General features: G+C 35.4%; 1 protein-coding gene across 1 annotated transcript in view; it reads right to left on the reverse strand.

Moving 5' to 3' along the window:
• ADAMTS20 (ADAM metallopeptidase with thrombospondin type 1 motif 20) overlaps positions 1-22789 on the reverse strand; it is an 88166-nt gene that overhangs the window by 33237 nt on the left and 32140 nt on the right. Inside the window, exons 11-24 of the mRNA XM_066319050.1 lie at positions 22454-22558; positions 14730-14875; positions 13163-13344; positions 12930-13066; positions 11702-11819; positions 8313-8408; positions 6900-7066; positions 6662-6791; positions 5454-5580; positions 4554-4764; positions 3877-4041; positions 3038-3202; positions 1229-1351; positions 266-373 (exon numbers count right to left, since the gene is read on the reverse strand). Coding sequence (XP_066175147.1) covers positions 266-373; positions 1229-1351; positions 3038-3202; positions 3877-4041; positions 4554-4764; positions 5454-5580; positions 6662-6791; positions 6900-7066; positions 8313-8408; positions 11702-11819; positions 12930-13066; positions 13163-13344; positions 14730-14875; positions 22454-22558 — 1980 coding nt within the window. The remainder of the gene's footprint in view (positions 1-265; positions 374-1228; positions 1352-3037; positions 3203-3876; positions 4042-4553; positions 4765-5453; positions 5581-6661; positions 6792-6899; positions 7067-8312; positions 8409-11701; positions 11820-12929; positions 13067-13162; positions 13345-14729; positions 14876-22453; positions 22559-22789) is intronic.

Below are 22789 nucleotides of genomic sequence, written 5' to 3' on the forward strand. Positions count from 1 at the left end.
AATTGTTTCACTCAGAATGCCAGCTCCTAGAATTCTGCTTTTTTTCCTATTATTTTTCCTGGTTGAATTTGAAGCACACAGTTTGCTGGGAACATCTATCTGCTCCTTAAGAAACAGTTTCTTTTCTTAAGAAAATATTACAGCTCCTTTTTAATCTATCACAAATAGATTTTGGTCTGAAAAATATATTAATGAAAGCTTCATGAAAAAATGGGTGAATGAGTTGGAGGACTGCTCTGCAAGGTGTGTCTGCTGCATTACATACTGGGGTCCATGATCCATATCTCCATTGGGTCAACTTCCCCACATGAACAGGAGGAAGTGAAGTAGTCAATAATTTTGTATTTTCTGGACAAGAGGGCAATTCACATTCCTGTGGGGGTGAAAAAAAAAAAAAAAGCTTTTGAAATATAAATTTCAGAAGAGCCAAATGTAAAGCAAATGCTTAGCATTAATTAACATGTAAATACCATTTTTTACATTTTCCCTAGAATTATTCAAAGACCTTTCATTGAATTGCTTTGTTTTGTTTTAAATCGAGTGTCAATGAAAATTTTTTTGATCTTTAAACAGTATTAGTAATAACCAATAATATTGGCACTTTGAGAAAGAACAGTTTTGGCCAACTTGTTGGAGAGAAGGAGCATAGGCATGAGTGTCCAGCTTCAGAGCCACAGGCAGCACAGAAGGACCAAGCAGAGACAGTGGCTGTGCCATCTTGTTCTTTATACCTTCAGCTACTGAGAATATAAATTTGCCCAATTTCAGTCAGTAGCCAAACAGGTACCATAATTAAAAATGCAAAGGATACTCAAACCCAATGTTTTCCCATTTAAGCAGAAATAAACTATAGCAATTAACTGGCTTTTATATTTAGAATTTTATCAAAGAAGCATGTGTAGGTAATATTTATTAAGCAGGATGGCAAACAGTTCTACGTGTTGGAGCTTCCCTCACTGCCAAATTATCACAGGCCTTTGGACTCCTTGAAGTCATATACTATAATCCTTCAACCACATACCAACTTTCAAACATCCAGTCTTAAAATTGCCCTTCTTTTACTTAATTCCTTTGGCAAAATTTGACATTTATGAAGCAAAGCATAGAGTTTCGGGGTTTTTTTCTCATTTTAGAAGCGATTTCCTCCAAGTTCCCACATAGAGCCGGTAGAAAACAGTTGTATTTAGACACCTTTGACAGAGGAGCAGAGAGGTATTTTCTAACTTACCTGGCTGTCTGTAGGACGAGTGGCAGCGTTGCACTCCCTGTCGTCGCTCAGAAGAGCGCGGTACGTCCCAGTAACGCACTTGACCGCGCGCACCTGGTACCCGCGCCCGCACGTCACAGCGCACTGTTGAAGGCAGCAGTTTCACACACTTTAAAAGGCGCTATTTACAATCAAATTTCATTTTTAATCCCATTTTCTACTCTAAAACGCTTTCCAGAACATATAGGAATGACTGCTGAGATGGTGCTAACCTACTTTGTGGCAGACCATCAGGTACTGCCTGTCAGTGTCCATATCAGTGTCCATAGCACACCAATGAACAGTGCTTGTGCAGGACAAAGCCTTTCTCTCTTTCCCCTTTTCTATCCCCTGCAGTGAGTAGGCAGGAGGCTGGGAGGAGACATCACAGGAGACTGGGAAGGAACACTGTGAGAACATCTGACCTAACCTGATCAAAGGGATAACCCATGATCTATAATGTCATGCTCAGCAATAAAAACTGGTGAAGAGAAAGTAGAGGAGGGGAAAGGGAGGGGTAAGGAGTAGTTTCAAAAGAATCACTAACTGCAGCTGTTAAATGTCTTTCCCTTCACTACAGAGTTTGACCAGAGTGCACTCAAAGAAGACACATGAAACATTAGATAGCAGAAAATATTATGATACAAATCTTATCCCTATAAATGCTGTGGTTCAAACACAAGTACTTGTAAAAACTTGGTTATGAAAGGCTGTTATTAGGTGGTACAGCAGAAAATCTGCAATGAAAAGTTCTGCTCCAGCGACATAGATTGGTAAATTACTTGTACAAGCTATTTCAGAAAACTATTTATAGTCATAAAAATATTATAATGGAACTGAATTAATTTTTTATTTAAATTTTGCATTTATCTTGTAGGAATGGAAAGCCATCACCTTGTGATCACAAGGGTACCCTACATTATGTTAGATAACAGTGTGGTTATCTCTAAGGTTAAAAAGTAAAATAAATGTCCTAATTAAAAATATACTTAATTTCCAAAGCTATATTTATTCTGTATTTTAATAACAGGTTGTATATGAAAAGATAAAGATCAGCTGCTATTTGGTTATGATTTCCCACTAACATCCAAGAAACACTGAATAATCTTCTGTTGGTTTGAGTAACCTGATCTCATAAAAGCCACATACAGTTGAGTACCTTACTTTAATTAATTTTCATCTATTTACTGACAAAAGTTTCCCTCACAAATTAGTTCACTTTTTTCTAGCATTTTAAATCCACTCTCATTTACATTAGATGAGTGTCACACTGAACATATTTTTCAACAGCGCTTTCACATAAAGAGATAGCAGATCTTCTATCAAGATAAAAACAAAATGTAACAATAAAATACTAAGTCCTTTTCCCTGCTAATATTAGCATATACATTTCTATGATTGATGGAGGTATATTGTAGATTGAAGATGGATCTATATTAATTGAAGCTACCACTTGAGTATGCCCACTTAGCTATAAATATTTGGTCTTTTACCTGTCTTGTTCATCTGAACAGTTTGCTACCCTCATTTTCATTACATTCTGGTGATGTAATACACTGATGTGCAAAAGCACCTTTGCTATTAAGGCTTAGGGTCAATTACTATTTTCATCTAACTTACATATGGGTGTTCCTAAATTACAAGTCAGATAGCCAATATGGCCCTGCAAACAAACCAGTGAATCAATTCAACTAAAACAACTACTTAAGATTAAACTACAATGTTTAAAAAGTATTGATTGCTCACAGGCTGAAGGATAAAACAAGAAGCCAAGAATCCTTATGTACTCACTGATCCCCAAGGCCCTACTTGCCAAGATGCACATTCATGAAGTTCACACGGTGTTACTGACTCTGGTCTGTCATCTGGGTTACAGAAATCATCTCTCAGCTGTTCGTCATTAAGTTGGCACCAGACTTGACGATGCTTCATTCCTTTGCCACATGTCACAGGACACTGTAAAATTATTATAAACACCAGTTTGCAGAAACATGGATTTGCATTAATTCTTCAATTTCTTTTTAGTAACTTGTTGGATTTTAAATATCAGATAAAAACCAAACATATTCCATGAATGTAAGTAGTCCAGAAACTCCTATTTTTTAATGAACTTTTAATTTCCTGTTAGGTTCAACTCAAATGCTAATACAAAGAAATTATTATTCAAATTCTAAAGCTACAAATTATGAAAACTATGTGCAGATAATTTATTTTAAATATAATAAATGTGCATATATCACAGCTTTCACTGGAAAAATATTTTAACTGTCCATAATTCTTTCACATCCATCTAACCTATAATAAAATTAATATAATTCCATTAAACAGGTGGCTGTATAGTTCTCACTGCTGCATAAATACGGAAGGTATGCAAATTACTGCAAATATGTTTACATATTTTCACTACCTCATTTTAATGTGACAAAATTAAGGAGAAAAATAAATTCTAGGAGTGTTTTACAGAAGTTCTCATGTCATTCATAGATGTGTATCAGACAAATCACAGGACTTCAGAACTTTCATAACTTCGTGGCTCAAGATAAAACAAAACCCCTACACAGTTAATGCATCTTATTTTAATATCGATGACCAGGACCAAATGTACTTTAAGCTTTGTATAGTTTCATTACCTCACTCCAGTCAGAAACCGACCAGCTTGGACATAAGAACTCATTGCAACTCTGTGTTATAACTCTTGGAAGATCCTGGCATTCCCTGTCAGGAAGATGACGACCCAAGTTGTTCATACAAAAAGCTTCTCTGGTTCTGACACCTCTCGCACAGCTCCTGGAACACTGTGGTGTGTAGTTATGAAACAGGAAACAGAACACAATAAAACCAGGCCAAAATATATTATCAGTCTAAAAGGTAAAAGAATGTTAGGGTAAAAAGTTAATGATTGCACCTGACAAAAGTGTCCTCCATTTAATTCACAGAATGCTAATATGTCAATTTGAGATAAATTCAGCACTTTGTGTAATAGTTCCAAGATAAAACTAACAAAGAACAAAATCAAAATTGTACAGAACTAAATTATTAAGACTTGTAAATAAGATATACACCTTTAGTTATAGGATCTTCGCTGCTGACATCCAAAACCAAGCTGCAAACAAGCTACCTATTCTTACAAAAATATAAGGAAATTGCTGAAATATAAAGATTGCTATTAGCTGATTCTACATATCTGTATTTGTCAAACATTGTTTCCTTTTAGTCATTAAACTAAAAAATATATAGAGGAATAAAAATTTGGTACGAATGCTAATCAGAACTATAATGGTACAATTATGAATTTTTAAATCTGTACCTCTGACCATTCTGTGTAGTGCCAACTTCTTAACATACAGTCACCATGGCAAGGTTCTCTGGCTGCTGGTTTCTGCTGATCAGCACAGTACTTATCATCCACTGGAGCACTGAGTCCTCTTGCAGTAGAGTACTTTATGCAGCGGATCTCAATAGTCCGATGTCCTGGGCCACACTTGGATGTACAGTCACTTTTGCCAACACTGTGCCACCTAAAATGACAAACTGTTGTAGAAAGCTAAATATGTTTTTAAAAATGTGACCATGGAAATTAAAGCACTCAGAGAATGTACCAAGAATTGTAATATAAATATAGATATGCATTTTAGGGAACAAATAAAACTGTAAACTCTATCTCATGACTGGATTTTCAAAGCAATATAAAAGAATTTGACTCATAGGCTTAAAAGAGCTTTTTAAATTTAAAGGATATTTTGTCTTAATCTCCTAGGTGACTTTGAAAAATGTAAGCTATAATTCTAACTCTTCATCCTCTGAATATTTCACTGTGGGCTATCTTGGAGTGCAAAAACACAAGTCTGTTTCAAATTAGTTCCAGTTGTAGGTACAGTTCTGGTGGAAAACGTATTTCATGCAGCAACACAAATTTTTGTGCCGGAATATACAGAACAGATTCACAATTCTAACAAGAGATTTTGTATTTTACCAATAAAAACTAGAAAAATACCCTAGTTCTATGTGGAGTTGAAGGTGCAAATATCATGTATATAGCCATTAGACCAACAGATTTGAGGAAAACATGGAGAGATGGGAAGGATGAAGAAGGTAGAGACAGATCAGGAGGACAGAGGATAAAACAATCTTAATTACCTTGTTTCAATGTCAATCAATAAAACCATACAAGACCACAATAACTCCATTAGTTAGGAACCTTTTTTACCTTAATTCACACTCTGTATTACACTCTTCAAAGACACTTGGTACAGTGGGTATGTGTTCACATCTTTGATCAGACACTACCATATGATCACTTTTACGTATACATGTCATTCTTCTTCTTCGAATACCTTGAAAAAGCATCAAAAGAAGTAAATAAAGGACTAAAATAAGACTGCTTTATGGATTCCATTCATCATTTAGAGACTGAGATACCCCCTTAGTACAAATTGCTGTATGCAGCAGATTCTGCACAAACATGCTCCTTTGTGCAGCTCACTACATTCCAGGTGGAGAACAACCTTCCCCAGTCACCTTTTCCATCTCCCAGCTGTCCTACAGTGGTCTCACAGGATATCAAATTCCAGAAAACTACAAAAGTGCAATAGTCCATTTACTCATCAGGCTAAGTATTCCAAACACATCATGCATGTCCTGCTAATTAACATATTTCCTAAACCACCATCTTAACATAGAAGTTGTGATCTTTTCCATTAAAGGTGCGGAAAATATAACCACGAGGTACCTAAAAGGTCTGGAGTTCTGGAATTCCAGAACCACAGTTGACTGCTTCTCTAGCACATAAGCATGTACACAGCCTGACTCAAAACCAGAAGAAACTCACCATCACATATTTTCAGACTTTTCTGGCACCCACTAATAGGAGTATTTGTCAAAAATCTGTGTACATACACTTATATATATATATATATATATTTCATAAATGGTGTGGCTTTATTTTTATACTGGAATGGCCTAGAGAGAAGCCATTTAAAATAGTAAAATATATCTTTAAACAGCTTCATCCCATATAGCAGATAATCAAAAAACTACAAATAAGTGAGTATGAAAGACACCAGAAAAATCAATGATCACCTGGAAATGGTATAATGGAAGCCTAATGAATATTAATAGACATACAATACTACTTTATAGGAATGTGTTAGATTTGATTCACCCTTTTTTAAATAAACTGCTCCTATGTCTCCAAATGTAAATTTGAATATAGAACTGTACTCTATAAGTACTAAAATTAGCAAAAACAAAACTCAGAAGCTATTCTGTCCTTAAAGGCTCTGTGAACTTAAAGCTTACTGCGGCTAACAAGTTTCTTCCTTACAAGTAATGGTGAAGTGTCAGACAACTTAAGATGAGTCTCTTCCTTAATCCCATCAGGTCTTTGGTTCTGGTGAAAAAAATACTTCACAGTACCTTGGCACATCCTGCTGCACTCTTGCCAGGGTCCATAAGGGTCCCATGTAAACAGATCATTTCCATCTTCTATGGGGACATTGAATGAATAACGCACATCAGGGTTGTACAAATTCCCTACACACAAAACCTTGATTGAGATAAAATGATAGCTGTTTTTCAGTGAACTTGAACATAAAATTATGAACATAATGATCATGTAGGAAACTTTCAAACTTATGAAAAAAATAACATGCACCTGTAAGGTTAATTCTTCTTCAACTCTATCAGTGCTGTTGATTCGTTCTATTGTATTGTTTGAACCACTGTACTCAAAAATGGCTCCTTGTATATTGATTTCTCTTTTTGACATGCTTACAACAAAATTTCCATTCAAGATAAAATTTCCGTGGGTATCTGATAAAGCTGTAAGTGAAATAAAATATTGGAAATCTATTTAGTTACAAGGTTCTATCAATAAAACCTCACCAACAAGTAGCTGTATTTTATTCAATGTAAAAAGTTGTATCAAACAGTTCAAATTAATGAATTCAATCCTATTCATCAGTAGCTTTCACCTGAGCAGTGGTCATGGATTTTCTAAGACATGGATTTTTTTCTGCATTATAGTAGTTAAGTAATATTTATTCTCCTGAAGGGCTGACTGCAGTCCTGACTTTTAAATTTGGCTAGGTTCTGCTACTGCAGAAGGAAACAATAATTATTGTTATTTCTGCCCTATTCTATAGATTACATCCTTGTATTTGCTACACCTTCCTCTACTGAAGTGGGTTTTAAAAGTAAACTTGAAAATAAAAATAAATTATTAAACATTTGTGATATTAATTTAATACAATTATCTATTTGCAATAATAATGATTAATGACAAGTTAAGCATTTTCAAAATAAGGTAAAATTTGTAGTACAAGGTGCTATTCAGGCATGACTACATTTGAAATGGAAGCTAATGTGAGGGAACAAGGGTTGTTTCTGGGCAAAAGGTAACAAAGAAAACATTTTGAGACTTCTGAAATTTGTTGACTAGGATGACTACAGAAAAAGACACAGAAGGTAAATATGCTTCAGTATTTTTTCAGGCACTTCAGATACAATGTAACTACTGTGAAATAGAACAACTAAGATTTTTGGTAGGATGTACTTATGAATTCTTTGTTGCTTACACACACTTGCAAATCTATCAGCATGTGACCACCTTTACAATCTTGATGTCCCAGACATAATAGAAAAAGAGGTATGTGAGACAACCGGCAAGTTTGCTGATGGTCAGGCTACTTTGTTCATAAACGAAGTGTATGCTTCCAAGATTTAAAACAACAAATATCTGCATTATTCCTGAGCTCATTTGTGGCATTCCAACTAACATTGTGACAACAAAGTAAAAAAATTGAGAAAATGATCCAAGGTGTTGTAATTCTTATTCTCTGATGAATGAACACACTAATTTAAAAACTAGAAACCTTAACATCTCACTGATTTATATACTAGTTTTCTTAAAACTAGCATCTACAGGGAGACTCAGGCCAATGAATACAAAAAATAATTTTGTATTTTCTCCAACATGCTTATCAGCCTTCTCATAATATATATCCAGAGCAGATCTCTGTCAAAAGCAAAAACCTATCCATCAGTGTTGTACACTGGAGGCTTTTACCAAGGTAGTTGTCATCGTCTGGTTTTCCTGAGTAGCTGTGCTGTCGAATATCAATGTTTGTTGCTCCTCTGGGAATATTTACTACAACATTGTAACCTGAAAATTAATTATATACAAAATTAGTCAACTATTAGTAAATATGAAAATACACTTTTATACACAAAAACCTACAGTGCACTAGAGACAACCAATACTGAATGCCTTCATGTGTTAGGTGTTAGGTTCTGGGTTCAGATATGTGAATTCAATTCTTTACCACTAACACGAGCTCAATCTACTCAGAAAAAATCCTAGAGAGCAGAACTACTCTAGAAAGCAGTCAAGTATATCAAGGGGGACTCAGGAAACACTGTGACTGCTCAAAATTTAAACTTTTACAGAAATCAGGGTAAGTCACTTGCATGAAACATCTCTGTTCCCCATTTATGCAACTGAGGTAGCTTTTCTTTCACAAGAGTATTTCAAGACAGCGCACTAAAGAATGAGTCTTAAGTACTAAAATATTGCAGTGCTGCAGGCCATATGCATAGGTAGATATAGCTGTTAAACTAGCCATGCTTAATCTACCTTCTTCTGCTTAAAATATTGAGTTCACTCCCTTCAAAATACAAATGCTCCACAAATGAGTCACCATTTCCTGTAATATCCCCAAGTTATATTACAGTAGCCTCGCCACCAGGTAACAAAATAAGATGCATCAAGACCTACTTTTTAAAAAAGTCATGCTGCACATAAATCTAGGTAAAAAAATCCAAATGTGTTTCTCACAGATGCTAACCACAAATTCAAAAGGACACTTACAGCTGAGAAAAACTGAGTACAGCAAACACTAGAAACAAATATTAAATAAAAACATGTAACCTGAGATATTAATAAAAATTTTGATAATTTTTCCACCTATTTCACTGTGTTTAACAATATTACTGTGGCTTTAGTTGATGTACTTCTGTGGATAAAAAATTAAACAGCACCATCCTTTCCATTTTGTACTGGGTTTGACTGGGATAGAGTTACTTCTCTTCATAGTAACTGGTAGGGAATGTGTTTTGAATTTGTACTGGAAAATGTTGATAATTCAGGGATGTTTTAGTTATTGCTGAGCAGAGCTTACAGAGTCAAGGCCTTTCCTGCCTCTCACCCAACTCCTTCAGTGAAGAGGCTGAGGGTACACAAGGAGTTGTGAGGGGATACAGATGGACCCCAGGGATATGACCCAAGCCATATGGCCTCATGCTGGGCACCTAAAACTGAGGAAAGAAGGAAGAGGAGATATTCAGAGTGATGGCATTTGGCTTCTCAATTCAGGTCATGCATGACAGAGCCCTTCTTTCCTGGCTGGACACCAGCCTGCCCATGGGAAATGGTGAACCAACACTTGCTTTGTTTTGTGTGCACAGCTTTTGCTTTACCTATTCAACTCTCTTTATCTGAGTTTTCTCCCTTTTATTCTTCCAAGTTCTCTCTCCCATCCCACTGCGAGTGAGTGACTGACTGTGTGTTTCCAGCTGGGGTTAAGCCATGACAACTTTCATAATTCATTAAATTCCAAGTGCTTTTAGTCTATTAAAACCATGCCAGGCATTTAAATGAAGATTAAATCTAATTACAGGCCCATCACATTTACCAGCTGGGGGCAGCACTGCAATTGCAAATTGACAAGATGAATGCTCTGGATAAATACATGGTTTGTCAACCTTTCAACATACTGGGAAGAAAACCAAAACACAGTTTTAAAAGCCTCCCATCTCACACACTGAAGACCTTATCATAATAGAATGAAAGAAGACAAAATACAGAAGGAAACTATAAACAAAATTGCACACACCACAGGCTGCTATTATCAATCCCAAATTCTGCTTTAGTAAAATGCCTCATTTCAGTTTGAAAGAGGCCCAAATGAAGTTAAAAGAAAAAGATCAAATGCACATCAGCATACTTAGCTTGTGATCATAACTCAGAATTTTTTTGCAAAATAATGTCTCCTCAGACTTCAGTCATTAGCCTAGCGATGTCTTAGACCTCCCATGGACACTGGAGTTTTAGTGATCAGCTAAGTACAATTTCCTGTTTGCATGGCTGTATTCCTACTTGAGCATAATTGGTGATAATCCCAAACGTTCAGCATACTATTCATTGGAATAACTCAGTATTGTCTCTTATATGCCATAATTCAAGAATTTGAACATAATTTACCATTCCACTTGCTATAAAACCAAATAATAACTCAAGATTTTCCTCATCCCAGAATATGGGGGCTTTTTTCCTCTCTAACTTCAATTCAAAGCAAATAAGTCTGTGACCAGGGAAAGTCATTAAATAGGAGAGAGTGACAGTCTTGACCATACTTGCATAATGGCAGTTTCACATAACAGTCACTTGATTTGTAATAAATGTGTGTGTGACAAAGTTCATGTGCTATCTACAAGCAACTTCTTAGGACAGTCACAAAAAAACATACCTGTATTTGTATGGGAAGGGTAGCTGTATAATTTTTTTGTAATTTTTGATGGATGTGTGACTTCTGCCAGGGTAAAAGAAAATCCAATAGGGATACTTAGCACACTTTTCTCTTCAGCAACAACCCCTTTATTCTATGAAGATCCTATTTGGCAGCTCTCCAGTAGCATTTTCACTTCACCTGTGGTCTCTTTCAACCAGTGAAGTGGAATGAAGGAGCCTCTAGGCTGATATAGACCTGGAGACTTCTGTCTTTATGTTCTATGCTCTATATGCTCCAACTACTTAACTGCACTGCTACACACATACAGTAGTCTCTCCATACTTCACAGAAAAGTCCACATATAGAACTATCAGCAGCTTTATAAGACAAACTAAATCAAATAAATTAGAAATACCAGGGTTGTTCAGAACTTTCTCATTCCCTACCTGTCAATGAGGAGGAAAAAGACATAAATATTGCTATCCCTGTTCTCCCGAAGGAGAAGGCTCACATTTCACAGGCTGTATTTTTCACTGAAGGAGAAAAAGAACCTCATCAGCTGCTCACAACACAAACTTCTCGCTACCTCTTTACACAACCAAAATGAGACATTGGAATGTGTTATTCAGCTGCAAAGTTTCAGACCAGAGAATGCAAAGTATAAAGCAGTATAAATTCATCCTTTTGAAGTATTTTTACTCTCAAAATTTCTTTTATTTTTGGCTTTGACCTTTGAGGAGATTGATTTTTTTTACTTGAATGAGTTAGTATGTCATAGTGTTTAACTCTGCACCCTTGAGAGGGAATGTGACTGAAAATCAAAAATATTTTTTGTTGATAGAGGCCCTAAAAATCATACACTGAAATTCTGCTTCCTTAAATGTAAAGAATAATTTCTAAGACATAGTTAAGTGTGTATTAAGATTTAAAAAAGGCAAAACAAACATACCATAATGAGCACTGTTGAAAGTACCTGCAAGTGTCTTACATGAAGAATTATCACCACCACAGATTCCACATTTGTCTCTCCTCGCCTTAGAATTCAATACATGGTCACAGCCTGCTTGCTGCAAAAAATAACAAAAATAAAAAGGCCCTGTGTCACTCAGCCCAATGGAAAACAATGGAAATAAGTAATGTAAGCTTCCCACTACCCCAAAATGTTGTTGTTCACTGTATATATCTAGTTTTCCTTGTCAATTCATTAAAAGCCATGAGTGGTTTTGGATTCTGCAATGCAAGGGCAAAATAGAATGGTGCAATCCCAATACAGTCCATATGTCAAGAACTGCATGAGAATACATAACAGTACATGAAGATTTTGAATTTAGAAGATCAACATAATTTATAAATTTTATATTTACATTAAAAGACTTGGAAGTCTAAAAGCAGTATATATATACACGTGGCCATCAATTCATTTAAAGTCTGTCATTACTGAAAAGAAGCAAAGGAATACACATAGACTGTGCTGGTTAAATTAACATAAGCACAGTTTTTGTTCACCTATCTTTACTTAAACTTCCAGAGGTTTTTTGAACTATGATAAACAGGATAATTCTTTTGCATTTCCTCTTCATTCAACCATATAAAAAAAGCTATATTTTCTCCTCATTCTGAAATTCCTCAATTTCACTACAATCAGCAAAACCTCAACCAGGCTTGACAAAAAAGTCTTGAATTGTTAAAATATAGCACCTTGCTTCTCCCAACAAACTCATGGCAATGCCATAGCTGCTACTAAGCAAAGAATGCTGAATGGATTTAAGGGTCAGTTCCTCCTGATTTTACAGTAAAGTAGTAATTACATAATCTATCTACCTTTGGATTTTCTACTATTTACTTCTTTGGTAGCAGAAATACAATGCTAATAATAACACAGCATGCTTCTTTCCTCTGTTTATGCTCATTTTGGATCTCACTGCTCACTTGAACAATATTGAACTCCTTCACATATGAGGCTTAATGAGGCAAGACTGTGGGTCTTCAGGTTCAACTATATGTTCTTAACTTAATTGTTTCCATTTCCAGATCTTTAATTTGATAGGTAATAAAATTAGCTTAAGTGAACTCAGAACATAATATTATTAGTAAAGTGTATTTGTATTAATATTTAATATCTACATTACCACCTCTTAAAATTGATTTTAATAATTAATAAGTTTAGATTTAAATACCCTGCACAAGCCTTGAACACAAAGGTCATTGGTTTCTGCTCCACAGGGAGTACCATCAGCAACTCTGTCCTTCAGCTGATAGTAGGAAGTTGTTCCAGAAACTCGGCAAAAAAGTTTACAGCGATCTTTCATAGAAACTGGAAAGAAAATCCAAGAGGTTTCTTGTCTGTTTTAAAACTTTATTTAAAGTAGCATTTTCATAGTTTTCATTGCAAAGATGTGTAATTACTTACTACCACTGTATTTTGGAAGCCAGCGAACAGCAGAGGTAAGACCGTTGATATTAAAGTGTTTGCCATCAAACTCAGAGCACTGCTGTTCCCGAAAATCTTTTTTGCCTTTTGGACATGAATCAGTATTACATGACCGAAATTTCATTCTGCGACCAACACAGTACTTTCCTCCATTTTTTGGCCTAAAAAAAAGGTAAATGTAAAACACACTAATTTTCTAAAACTGCTGTTTTCCATGAAAAGCAGCCTCAGCCACTGATCTAAAGAGGAAAATCTCACAGCAATAGGAAAAAAATCTCATAGCAATCTGTCAGCTGTGTGGCTGACTTGCAGACACATTCAGCTTCTACTGGTATTTCAGTTTTACTCAAAATAAACCAAATCCTTGTAAAATACTGTTGCTGAGGTGGTAATCTCACAAAGGATGTTTATTAACACATTATTATTTTTACTTCTCTTACAGCTATAACAATTTTGCCTGGGTAAAACCATTAATAATTTAATGCTTTTATCAATTTAGCTGAGATTACAGTTATATTTTTACACAAACAGCACCTCCCTCAGTAATTTGAAATTACATTTTTACAGAGTGACAAAGAAAGAAGACAATTAGGAGCTGGCACAGTCATTTCTGTAGTCCTAATACTTACTTTGGGGATCAAAAGAATAAAAAGAGAAAATTTTGGAAAATACCCAATTTACTGTAAAGTTTAAAATACATTTTAACAGCTATAAACTCTGATACAAAATAAGTCAGTATTAGTATGTTCTTGGGGAAGAAAAAAAGAATAAATCAATGGCATACTAATACTATCAGTCACTACAGACTGAAAGAGGCATTATCTAATGGCAATCTAGTCTCCTGCCTCTTACTTACCAGACCAAACAAAATAACCTGGGCCATTTGATTGAAGTTCATTTATCCTACTGATAATATCAAGCTGACATGACTTCCTAGAAAAACCCTGAAACTACTCAGGTACCAGCTGTGGTTCTGGTTCTGGACAAGTTAAAATTCTCCTTGACTTTTATTACAGAAAGCCACATGGAATTATTCAGTCAATGTACACTTTCCAGTTATAAAGGTAAGTTTTAAATGCGTCTGTTATAACCAGTGCGCCTCGTGGGTTGTTACTGGTGGGTGATGTTGTGGAAATGCCTTAAAGCAAAGCAAATCAAATGTTTCACTAGAGAGATTAGTAGGGAATACATATATTTATTTTTGCAGTAAGAACTGCAAAGAAAGCATCTAATGTTTAAAGAAACCTCAACTGTTAGAGCAAAGCTAGAAAAGAAGACCCTGCCAAACTAAGTTTTAGAAACATGTGTAAGAATGGATAATATTGTTGAAAGATATGAGTAATCTAGAAGTCCTCTGTAAACTTTTCTCTTTCCCAATATGGCTGAAACATGCTTTTTTTGTTGGTGCTTCAAACTGATCTGCACAGCCCACAATACCTCTATTTTATTTGGAGCCAATCCATAATTTTTTAGCATCTTCATTATGCAAATGTAAAACACATTAAAACATAATAAAAAATGTAAAACACAATTTAAAAAAACATACTCTGGTCTATTACACAGCCTAGTGGTGCTCTTGATTCCACCTCCACAAGTTCTTGAACATGAGCTATAAGGTCCCCATGGTCCCCATTCCCCATCTACAGGATGCAGCTCCATTTCTCTGCTCACACAAATTCCATGGCGGCAGTGCTGCAGAGTTGACAAACAAAATGAAATTTATAATTCAAGCAAAAGGTTACTGAATATCTTAGGCAGAAAAAAAAAAAAATTAAGTGATCACTACTCTTATCCAGATATTTTGTAAAATGTTCCATTTCCTTTACGATAACTTACCCAATAGTCATATTTCTAAAAACGCCATCTTTGATCACTAAGAAATCTACCGGATATTGAATATTTATCTGTCTTGTCACTTTATCCAAATATCTCTAAATCACCTTGAATTTCTGATACATTTTCATGCATAAAGTTCAAAAATAGATTTTCAACTGTCAACTATATACAGTATTTTTCAGTTTAATTCTGGATTTATGCTGATACAAAAAGTGAAAAGTTATAAGAAAGCACTAAGAAATTCAGGGTGTTTTCAACATCTCAAGAGCTAATTATCTAGTGAGATTGTTTGGAAAAAGCATTTAAGGCCTTGATTATGTAAAACAAGAAGATGTTATAGATTCATTTTTGAACTCAGACTTTCACACCTATAACAAAAGGTATAAAATATTTTAATTCATTTATATTTTATGATTTTTATTTACTACTTATTTAATGAAGCTATTACCATTAAAATGGAATTAATAGTTAAATTTTAAAAATAATAGTAAAGACATAATAATTCTTAGATCAAGATACTACATTGCAGTGCCTATTCTGTTACTTTAGATCTTATTCTTGGTGAAGAATGACTAATTTTCACTAAAAAATTACATAAAGGAGGAAATTTCATTATGTCTGCTGGGATTTACATGATTAAGAAGACAAAGACTGCAGGACTATTTTGTTGTGGTGTCTTAGGTAATGTAACCAATAAATGTTTATTCTATTCCATCTGTAGAAACTGGCTGGGGAGGTATTTTCCTTATGTCTTGTAACTCCAGGAGGGAGGGGGGTTGGCCGTTAAAACCAGGTGTAACATTGTTCCTTATGTCTTTCCACCCTCGGGGGGGATATCTTTTGGTAATGGGCCTTTAAGGCTCACCAATGACATGACACATTACATCATCTCTGTGTTCCTTATCTCCTCCGGGGGGAATACCTTCTGGTAATGGGCCATTAAGCTTACCAACGGCATGACACATCATCCCAGTATGAGATGCTCCACCCAGTGGAGCAAACCACCCCTACCCAGATAAAAACTGAGACGTAGGGACATCAGGTATCTGTTTTTTAGCACTGGACTCCCGAAGGAAGATTGGCCCCATCTCGCTGTTACTGGACCCTTTTCTACAGGACCATCTCTACTCCAACAGAACCACATCTGCCACTCCAGGCCGGCTTAATTTCGACAGCTTCCAACACCCCGACCAACAGGTTGTATTTCTGCCTCTGTCAGGGTTTCTAGGATTTTCTGTTTGTTTTGTTTGCTTGGTTTTTGTACTACTACATTCATATTCTTAATATTTCTAGTAAAGAAATGTTATCCTTATTCTCAAATCTTTGCCTGAAAAGCATTTAATTGCAAAATCACAATAATTTGGAAAGGGGAGGGGGGGTTACATTCTCCATTCCAAGGGAAACTCCAGCTTTTCCTGGCAGATACCTGTCTTGCCAAACCAAGACATGTGGTCATGTTAGTTATGAGACTTCACCACACTGCAACTGTGAACTTTAATTATTTATAGAAAGTAATTATCTTTTTTTTCCCCAAAAGCATCAATCTCTTGCTTTTAAGTATTTACTATCCTCATTCCTGACTGAAAATATGTGTCCACTTCAGTCATTATTCAAGAAGTACATGACCAAAAAGTCTAAATGAGAATCTTATGCATGTGTGACTTTTCCAAAGAATCCGCAGGAATTACCAGGACTAATTCTACCAATGACTCACGGAAGCTGGAATTCTAACTCACTTGCATCCTTTAGAAAATCCCAAGTAGTATGTTTGACCACAACATAATGGAATAGTTTACATACTAATACAGAATATTTATGAGATACTATAATTTCAGCACTATATATCCTGCTGACTTCTATGTGGAAAACGTGTCAACTTTGTCCTTGACTTCAAACACCTTCTGAGGCATCAAAGACTGGCCTCATCTGGAGACAAGATACCAGCCAGGACTGAATACATGGGGTCAGTGCTCAACCTAATAAAGAGAATTCTTTATTTTAGATGCCTGTTTGCAGACTCATGATCAGACTATCCATTAATTAGGTTTGTTGTCAGGTGGGATTCTGCTAGCTGTATTGACAGGCAGTGGCTCATTCCACCTTTCCCTGCAGGAAATACAGTATATGGATCAGTCACTAGAGCAGGCTATATCAACTCAACTGCTTATTATTTCTGAAGTCTAGGCTTTGCTTCTCTGCAAGACAAAACAGCCTCAAATTACTCTAGAAGGATTTTGATAAATAAGGTTCTGGCATATACAACAATTTAAGAACCTCTGATACACAATAATTAAATAATTAATTAACAAAACAAGTATTAAGCCTCCTTTTCTAACAATTAATTTAAATGTTACATAGAATTTCTTACGCGTTATTACAAATTTATTGTAGAAACTATCAATAAACCAACTTTGCTGAACACACAAAAATTCTGTGCAGTCTTTCTGAATATAGCTGACTGGCACAAAAATCTTGTTCAGTGGTTTTATCACTGCCTAAAATAACTCCTAGATACATTTTTTTCCTAATTAGTATATGTTATTGTTGTATTGATATTTATGTTCACATTGCTATCAACCATTTTGTTCTCAAAATAGGAATCTGTCACAGAAATAGGTTCTCTCTTCAGGCTTCTGCCTGGGTTCCTAATCCAATTTGATGATAAAATTGCCTGCCTGCATAAATCTTTGTCAAGCCAACTCTTGCACATCGCTCTTTTAAGCTCTTATTGCCTTCCCCTAAGAATATGATCATTCCAGGTGATTCTCAAACCCAAAGCAAATGCAGAACAAAAGCTAAATCTTAGCATACAACTATGTAAACAATCCAGTCAATTGGCCAGGTCATCACTTAACCCTAAAACTAATGCTTGACTTTAAAACCAAAAAGCCTGCATATGGACTTCACTGCATATGAATTCACACTGGAATGCTTAATGTTATTTTGTATTTTTTTTTCAAGATGGCCTTCGGGTACCTTTACACCCGAGCCTTCTGGTACCTAACACCAAATTCTTAGCAATCAAAGGCAGACTTTCTACATAGTCCATCCATAAGGAAAATGAGGAAATTTGAGAACTTGCCTTTCCAAGAACTCTCTTTAGCATCTTACAAAATAATTTTTTACACTATAGGCTGAAGAGTCTAAATCCTCCTTCACAAAATAAATACTGCATTCTAATATCGACAGTGACCTAGCGTTTAGGTTCTTCTTCCACCCAGAGAACAATTTACAATAACTTGAAGGATGATTTCAAGAAAAGAGTTGTGAAACAAAATTTTATACCCACAGCAGTATAATTTTGATCCATAAAAATGCAAAGCATATGCTCACATCTGGGATTTTAATAGCTTATTCAACAAACTGTCTCAGCTATTATTCTGATGCATTCCTACAGAAGCAACATGATGAAGTCATGGTAGAAAACTCCAGAACCAGACATGTTCCAGATGTTCCTCTGTGTTCACTTGAATCATTGTTTCACTGAGAATAGTATGATGTTCAGAGCTTTCATGAATTTAAATATAATTGCTAACAATTTTTTTCTACATTTTTAATGGCAAATATAGCATATACATCATGTAAAGCAGGTGTCACACATAATTCCAAGCATACAGATTGCATGCAAGTGGCAAGGCTGCTCTAGTCAAGATCAATGGATGGTTTTCTGTCAAAAAAAACCTAGAAATTCTTCAAATTTTGAATCAATGAGTCTATGGGTACCCAAAACTGTTTTTATTAATAATCTCCTCATAATAAGTATTTTGAGTCTTTCCTATGGAGTAACCTATGACTCGATAAATTAATTCTGAGAGCTTCCAATTTACCTCTTACTGAACTTGCTAAATTTTCAGGAAAGCAACCTTGAAAGAAATTACTGAAAGCTGACAGGCTACACTCAACTTTGACTGAGTCTAGGAGAGTGGCAGATGCATGCAGAACAGGACTAGAGCTCCTCTAAAATCAAGCACTTCCCGAACAGCCCAGCAAGATAAGAAGTGGGACCCTAAAGCATATAAAAGGAGCTAAGTCAGAGCTGTTAATAAAATGAGCATACAAGGTAGAAGAAATGGAGGTTGGAAAGACATGTAACTGAAGGTGTTGCCACAGCATCTCAGGTCTTTATCTCTGTGGCATGGATTCTCAGACAAGTCTACATTTATTACTCAAATGACATTATCTACAAAACCCACACTATTTGAATTTTCAATTTTTTCTTGCAAAAAATCTGCATACTTTATTTCTCCCTTTAAACTTCTAATTTTTCTGAAATTATAGCTCATAGGAAAATATTTCACAGAAATCCCAGTTTACAGAAAAAAATTTACAGTTTGAGCCCATACTTTACTCCGTTCTTACAGTTCAAAAAATCTGCTGCTGCATTCCAGATGGTGAGCATATTCCCCCATCCCCAACTCTGATAAAATCCACCTGATTTTCTTATACTTTACATATATACACATAAAATGATTTATTCTTTCAGATTCAATATCTTCATGTATTACAATCATGAAGTCAAGCCAGTCAAGTGATGCAAAAAATTTTAATAGTAATCAATAAATGTGTACTACCTACAAGTGAAGAACAGCAAACATACTTCTCAGTACCCTTCAATACCCTTAGATGGGTATTTCTTTTACTGTTCAAAGCAATTCTTTTTTGCTCTGCATCCCTATTCTCAGTTGTCCCTGTTATCCCACTCTTTCATGCCAAAAGAACTAGGATGAAATCCTAATTTAACTGATAGCTACTCTGAATGTTTTTAGATGCTAGCTCAATATACATTACATATCTACAGTGAATAGAATTAACACATCTCTAAAACACAAAAAGGCACATGCCTTCCAATCCAACTGTTACCTGTGAATTCCTTCTTGCTGTTAAAGAGATTTTTCAAAACTTCAGTGACAGGTTATTTTTCAGTGTTTAAGTAGCAAATTGCCATTATGTAGAACAGTGGGATATCCCCAGGACATGGAAAAGTTTGGGTCAGAATCATACAGCTACCTCCTACCTCTCCATTCCAATGTTCAAAGAATCAAGAAAATATGGGCATATTTCCACATTCCTCAGGAATGCAGGAAGGATCAGAGTGCAACCTTTTTGAGTGCCTCAAAAAAAAAAAAAAAAAAAAAAAAAAAAAGAAAAGAAAACTAAACTACTCACACTATCGGGTATTTTTGCTGTTATTTTCATAGCAATAAAGGCTTGTTCTGAGAATGCCACTCCTGGAAGATAGGTGGTTTCAACAACTTTTCTTCTTTGGAGGTGAGGTTTTTTTTTTGACTCATCTATGCTTCACTAAAGCAAACTGTTAGACCAGTCTATAGAGCAAGATCCATTATGACATGGCATTTGAAATCTGAGCCTAAAAGGTTGATACTAAAATAACAAATGCCTTAAATGGATCTTTTCTTTATTCATCACAGCAATAATGTTGCAAATGCCAAATATAAATCAATTCAGCTTGCTGGAAAATATTAATTACAACTAATAGTCACCATGTCTTATGCCAATTAACATCAGCCGGCACTTGCAGTCTGAGGTTGAGAAGAGCTGTCCCTTAGTCAGGAACAGATGACAATTTGTCAGATTAATTAATTGCTGTTCTTTCTTACATCTTTCAGAGGTAATGACTGTAATTAGCTCCTTACTTCCTAGAGAAAAATGGTTCCACTGCACTAATTACATAAAATAGGTTTTTGTATTCTTATATAAAAGAAATCCTCTGATGTTGGCAAATTAGAGTCAATTTAACTGAAGATTACAAATGAAGTCTACATAAAAGATGAACTTCCTTTCTGATGAGTGACTAACTGAAAAATGGGTTAAACATTGTAACACCAAAAGCATGCACAGGCTATAATCAAGCAAAGCTTGCACTACAGCCTTCAAGTAGCTTTTTCCAATCTTGCAAGACAGAAAGAAGCCATTTGAGACAGTTTACCTACTAAATTTGTTATCCAATAAGACACTATTTTCAAATTCCTTGTTAATATTGTTTTACCAAACATAGAATCTTTAAAGTTATTAGGGCAAATTTAGAAATAACTGAGTGAAATGTAGCTGCCTATATTACATAGAAATTAAATGAAAGTTTTTAATAATATAAACATATTAACATACAAAATTATTTTTTTAAAAATTAACATTGCTTCCACAGCCTCTGAGGCTGCCAAAGCACACTACTATAAAAAGCAGCTCAACGTATAAAACCACCCACACTTAAGATAATCACTGTCACACCTGACTATGTAAAAAATCTCAAAAACATTTATTATCACAATACCCTGACAAGTAAAAACCACTTCTGTTTGCTGGCGGCAAAGTGAGACATGAAGAAACCAAATACTAGACCAGGAAATAACTTAAGCACCTAATTTCTGTTCACTTCCCAAACTACATACAAATCCAAAACTCAAAGCCTCACATCCTCACTGGATGCTGGATGCAACTAGCCTCCACCATTACTTCTGTTTCTATTAATGTTCTGTAAGTGCCTTGACTATATCTACTAATTAGATATTTATGACCCTTATGGACAGCCTAAGAAAGGCTGTATTGTCCAAGTTTACAGACCAGCATCTGCATTTAAAAACTTGCAAATGAGGAAGTGGCATCCTTAACACCCAGGAAGTCTTTACCAAATAAACCAGTGAGTGAATATAGGAAACACAATTTCCACTTGTCTTTTTTTTTTTTTTTAATCTGTCGAAGCATTCAATCCATACTTCAAGCAGCCAGTCAGTCTTACACATTGGGGTATAAATGAGAAGAGAGATCCTGTTTTTAGCACTGAACAGACCCAAGTACCCTGGATTATGCTACAGTAGGCAAGACAGAAAATGAACACAAATCGTGTGTGCTTAAGGCACTTCCTGGAGTGGGTGAAGAGATGCTGACACATGATTTCATATTTTCTCTGAAACAGACACAACAGATACAAGTAACTACTGAAACCAGATGCTAATCCAAAAGACTCCCCTTTCCAAAAAAGCACACACCTGTAAATAAGTGACTCATACTTAATTTGTTCTCTTTCAATAAACAGCCTCAACAAGATGAACTGGAGGAAACACACTTTAGGGATGTCATATTTCAGATAATTCTACTTTGGGCACTACTGATCAGGAAAACACCAACTTATTATGCATGACCTGAACATTGCAAACAGATGGAAAGATGTCAACATTTCCCGACCTTCTTTCACCTATTTTTAACCAGTGTGGCATGTGTAAACTTTAATAATTACTCTGAACAGACAAACTGTGAGGTTTTATGTCACAAGATTACAGAACTAAGAGAAACTGCAGGTATAATCAGTAATTTCCACACAATCAATAGTCTATAGGCACAGCATTGCCACACAGCAAGCATTGATCTTTCCCACCTACACCCAAAATTGCAGGTACTGAGAAACAAAACAAGGCTTACCATTCCTACACCACAAACTGTTCCATCAGCCAAAGGCATGTGCTGAGTACGACAACCCTTGTGAACACCTTCTGTGCTTGTGCACCATAAACGTTTGCATTGTTTCTAAAAAGAAAACCAGATTACTTTAGTTGCAGCTGCAATACCATTTTCAACATTAGCTGTGATGATTTTTATTTTCTCACACTGTGCAGGTTGTGTTTGCTATTGTACTACCATTTTTCAAAGATAAACCCCCACGAAATAGATTTTCCTTAAAGCCGGGAGGAATGTGGAATTGATCCCATCAGATTTATAGATAACTTCATTTTCTACTTCAGTAGAAAATGTTATTAA

The sequence above is a fragment of the Sylvia atricapilla genome, chromosome 5 (assembly GCF_009819655.1).
Source record: "Sylvia atricapilla isolate bSylAtr1 chromosome 5, bSylAtr1.pri, whole genome shotgun sequence".
Taxonomy (NCBI): Eukaryota; Metazoa; Chordata; class Aves; order Passeriformes; family Sylviidae; genus Sylvia; species Sylvia atricapilla.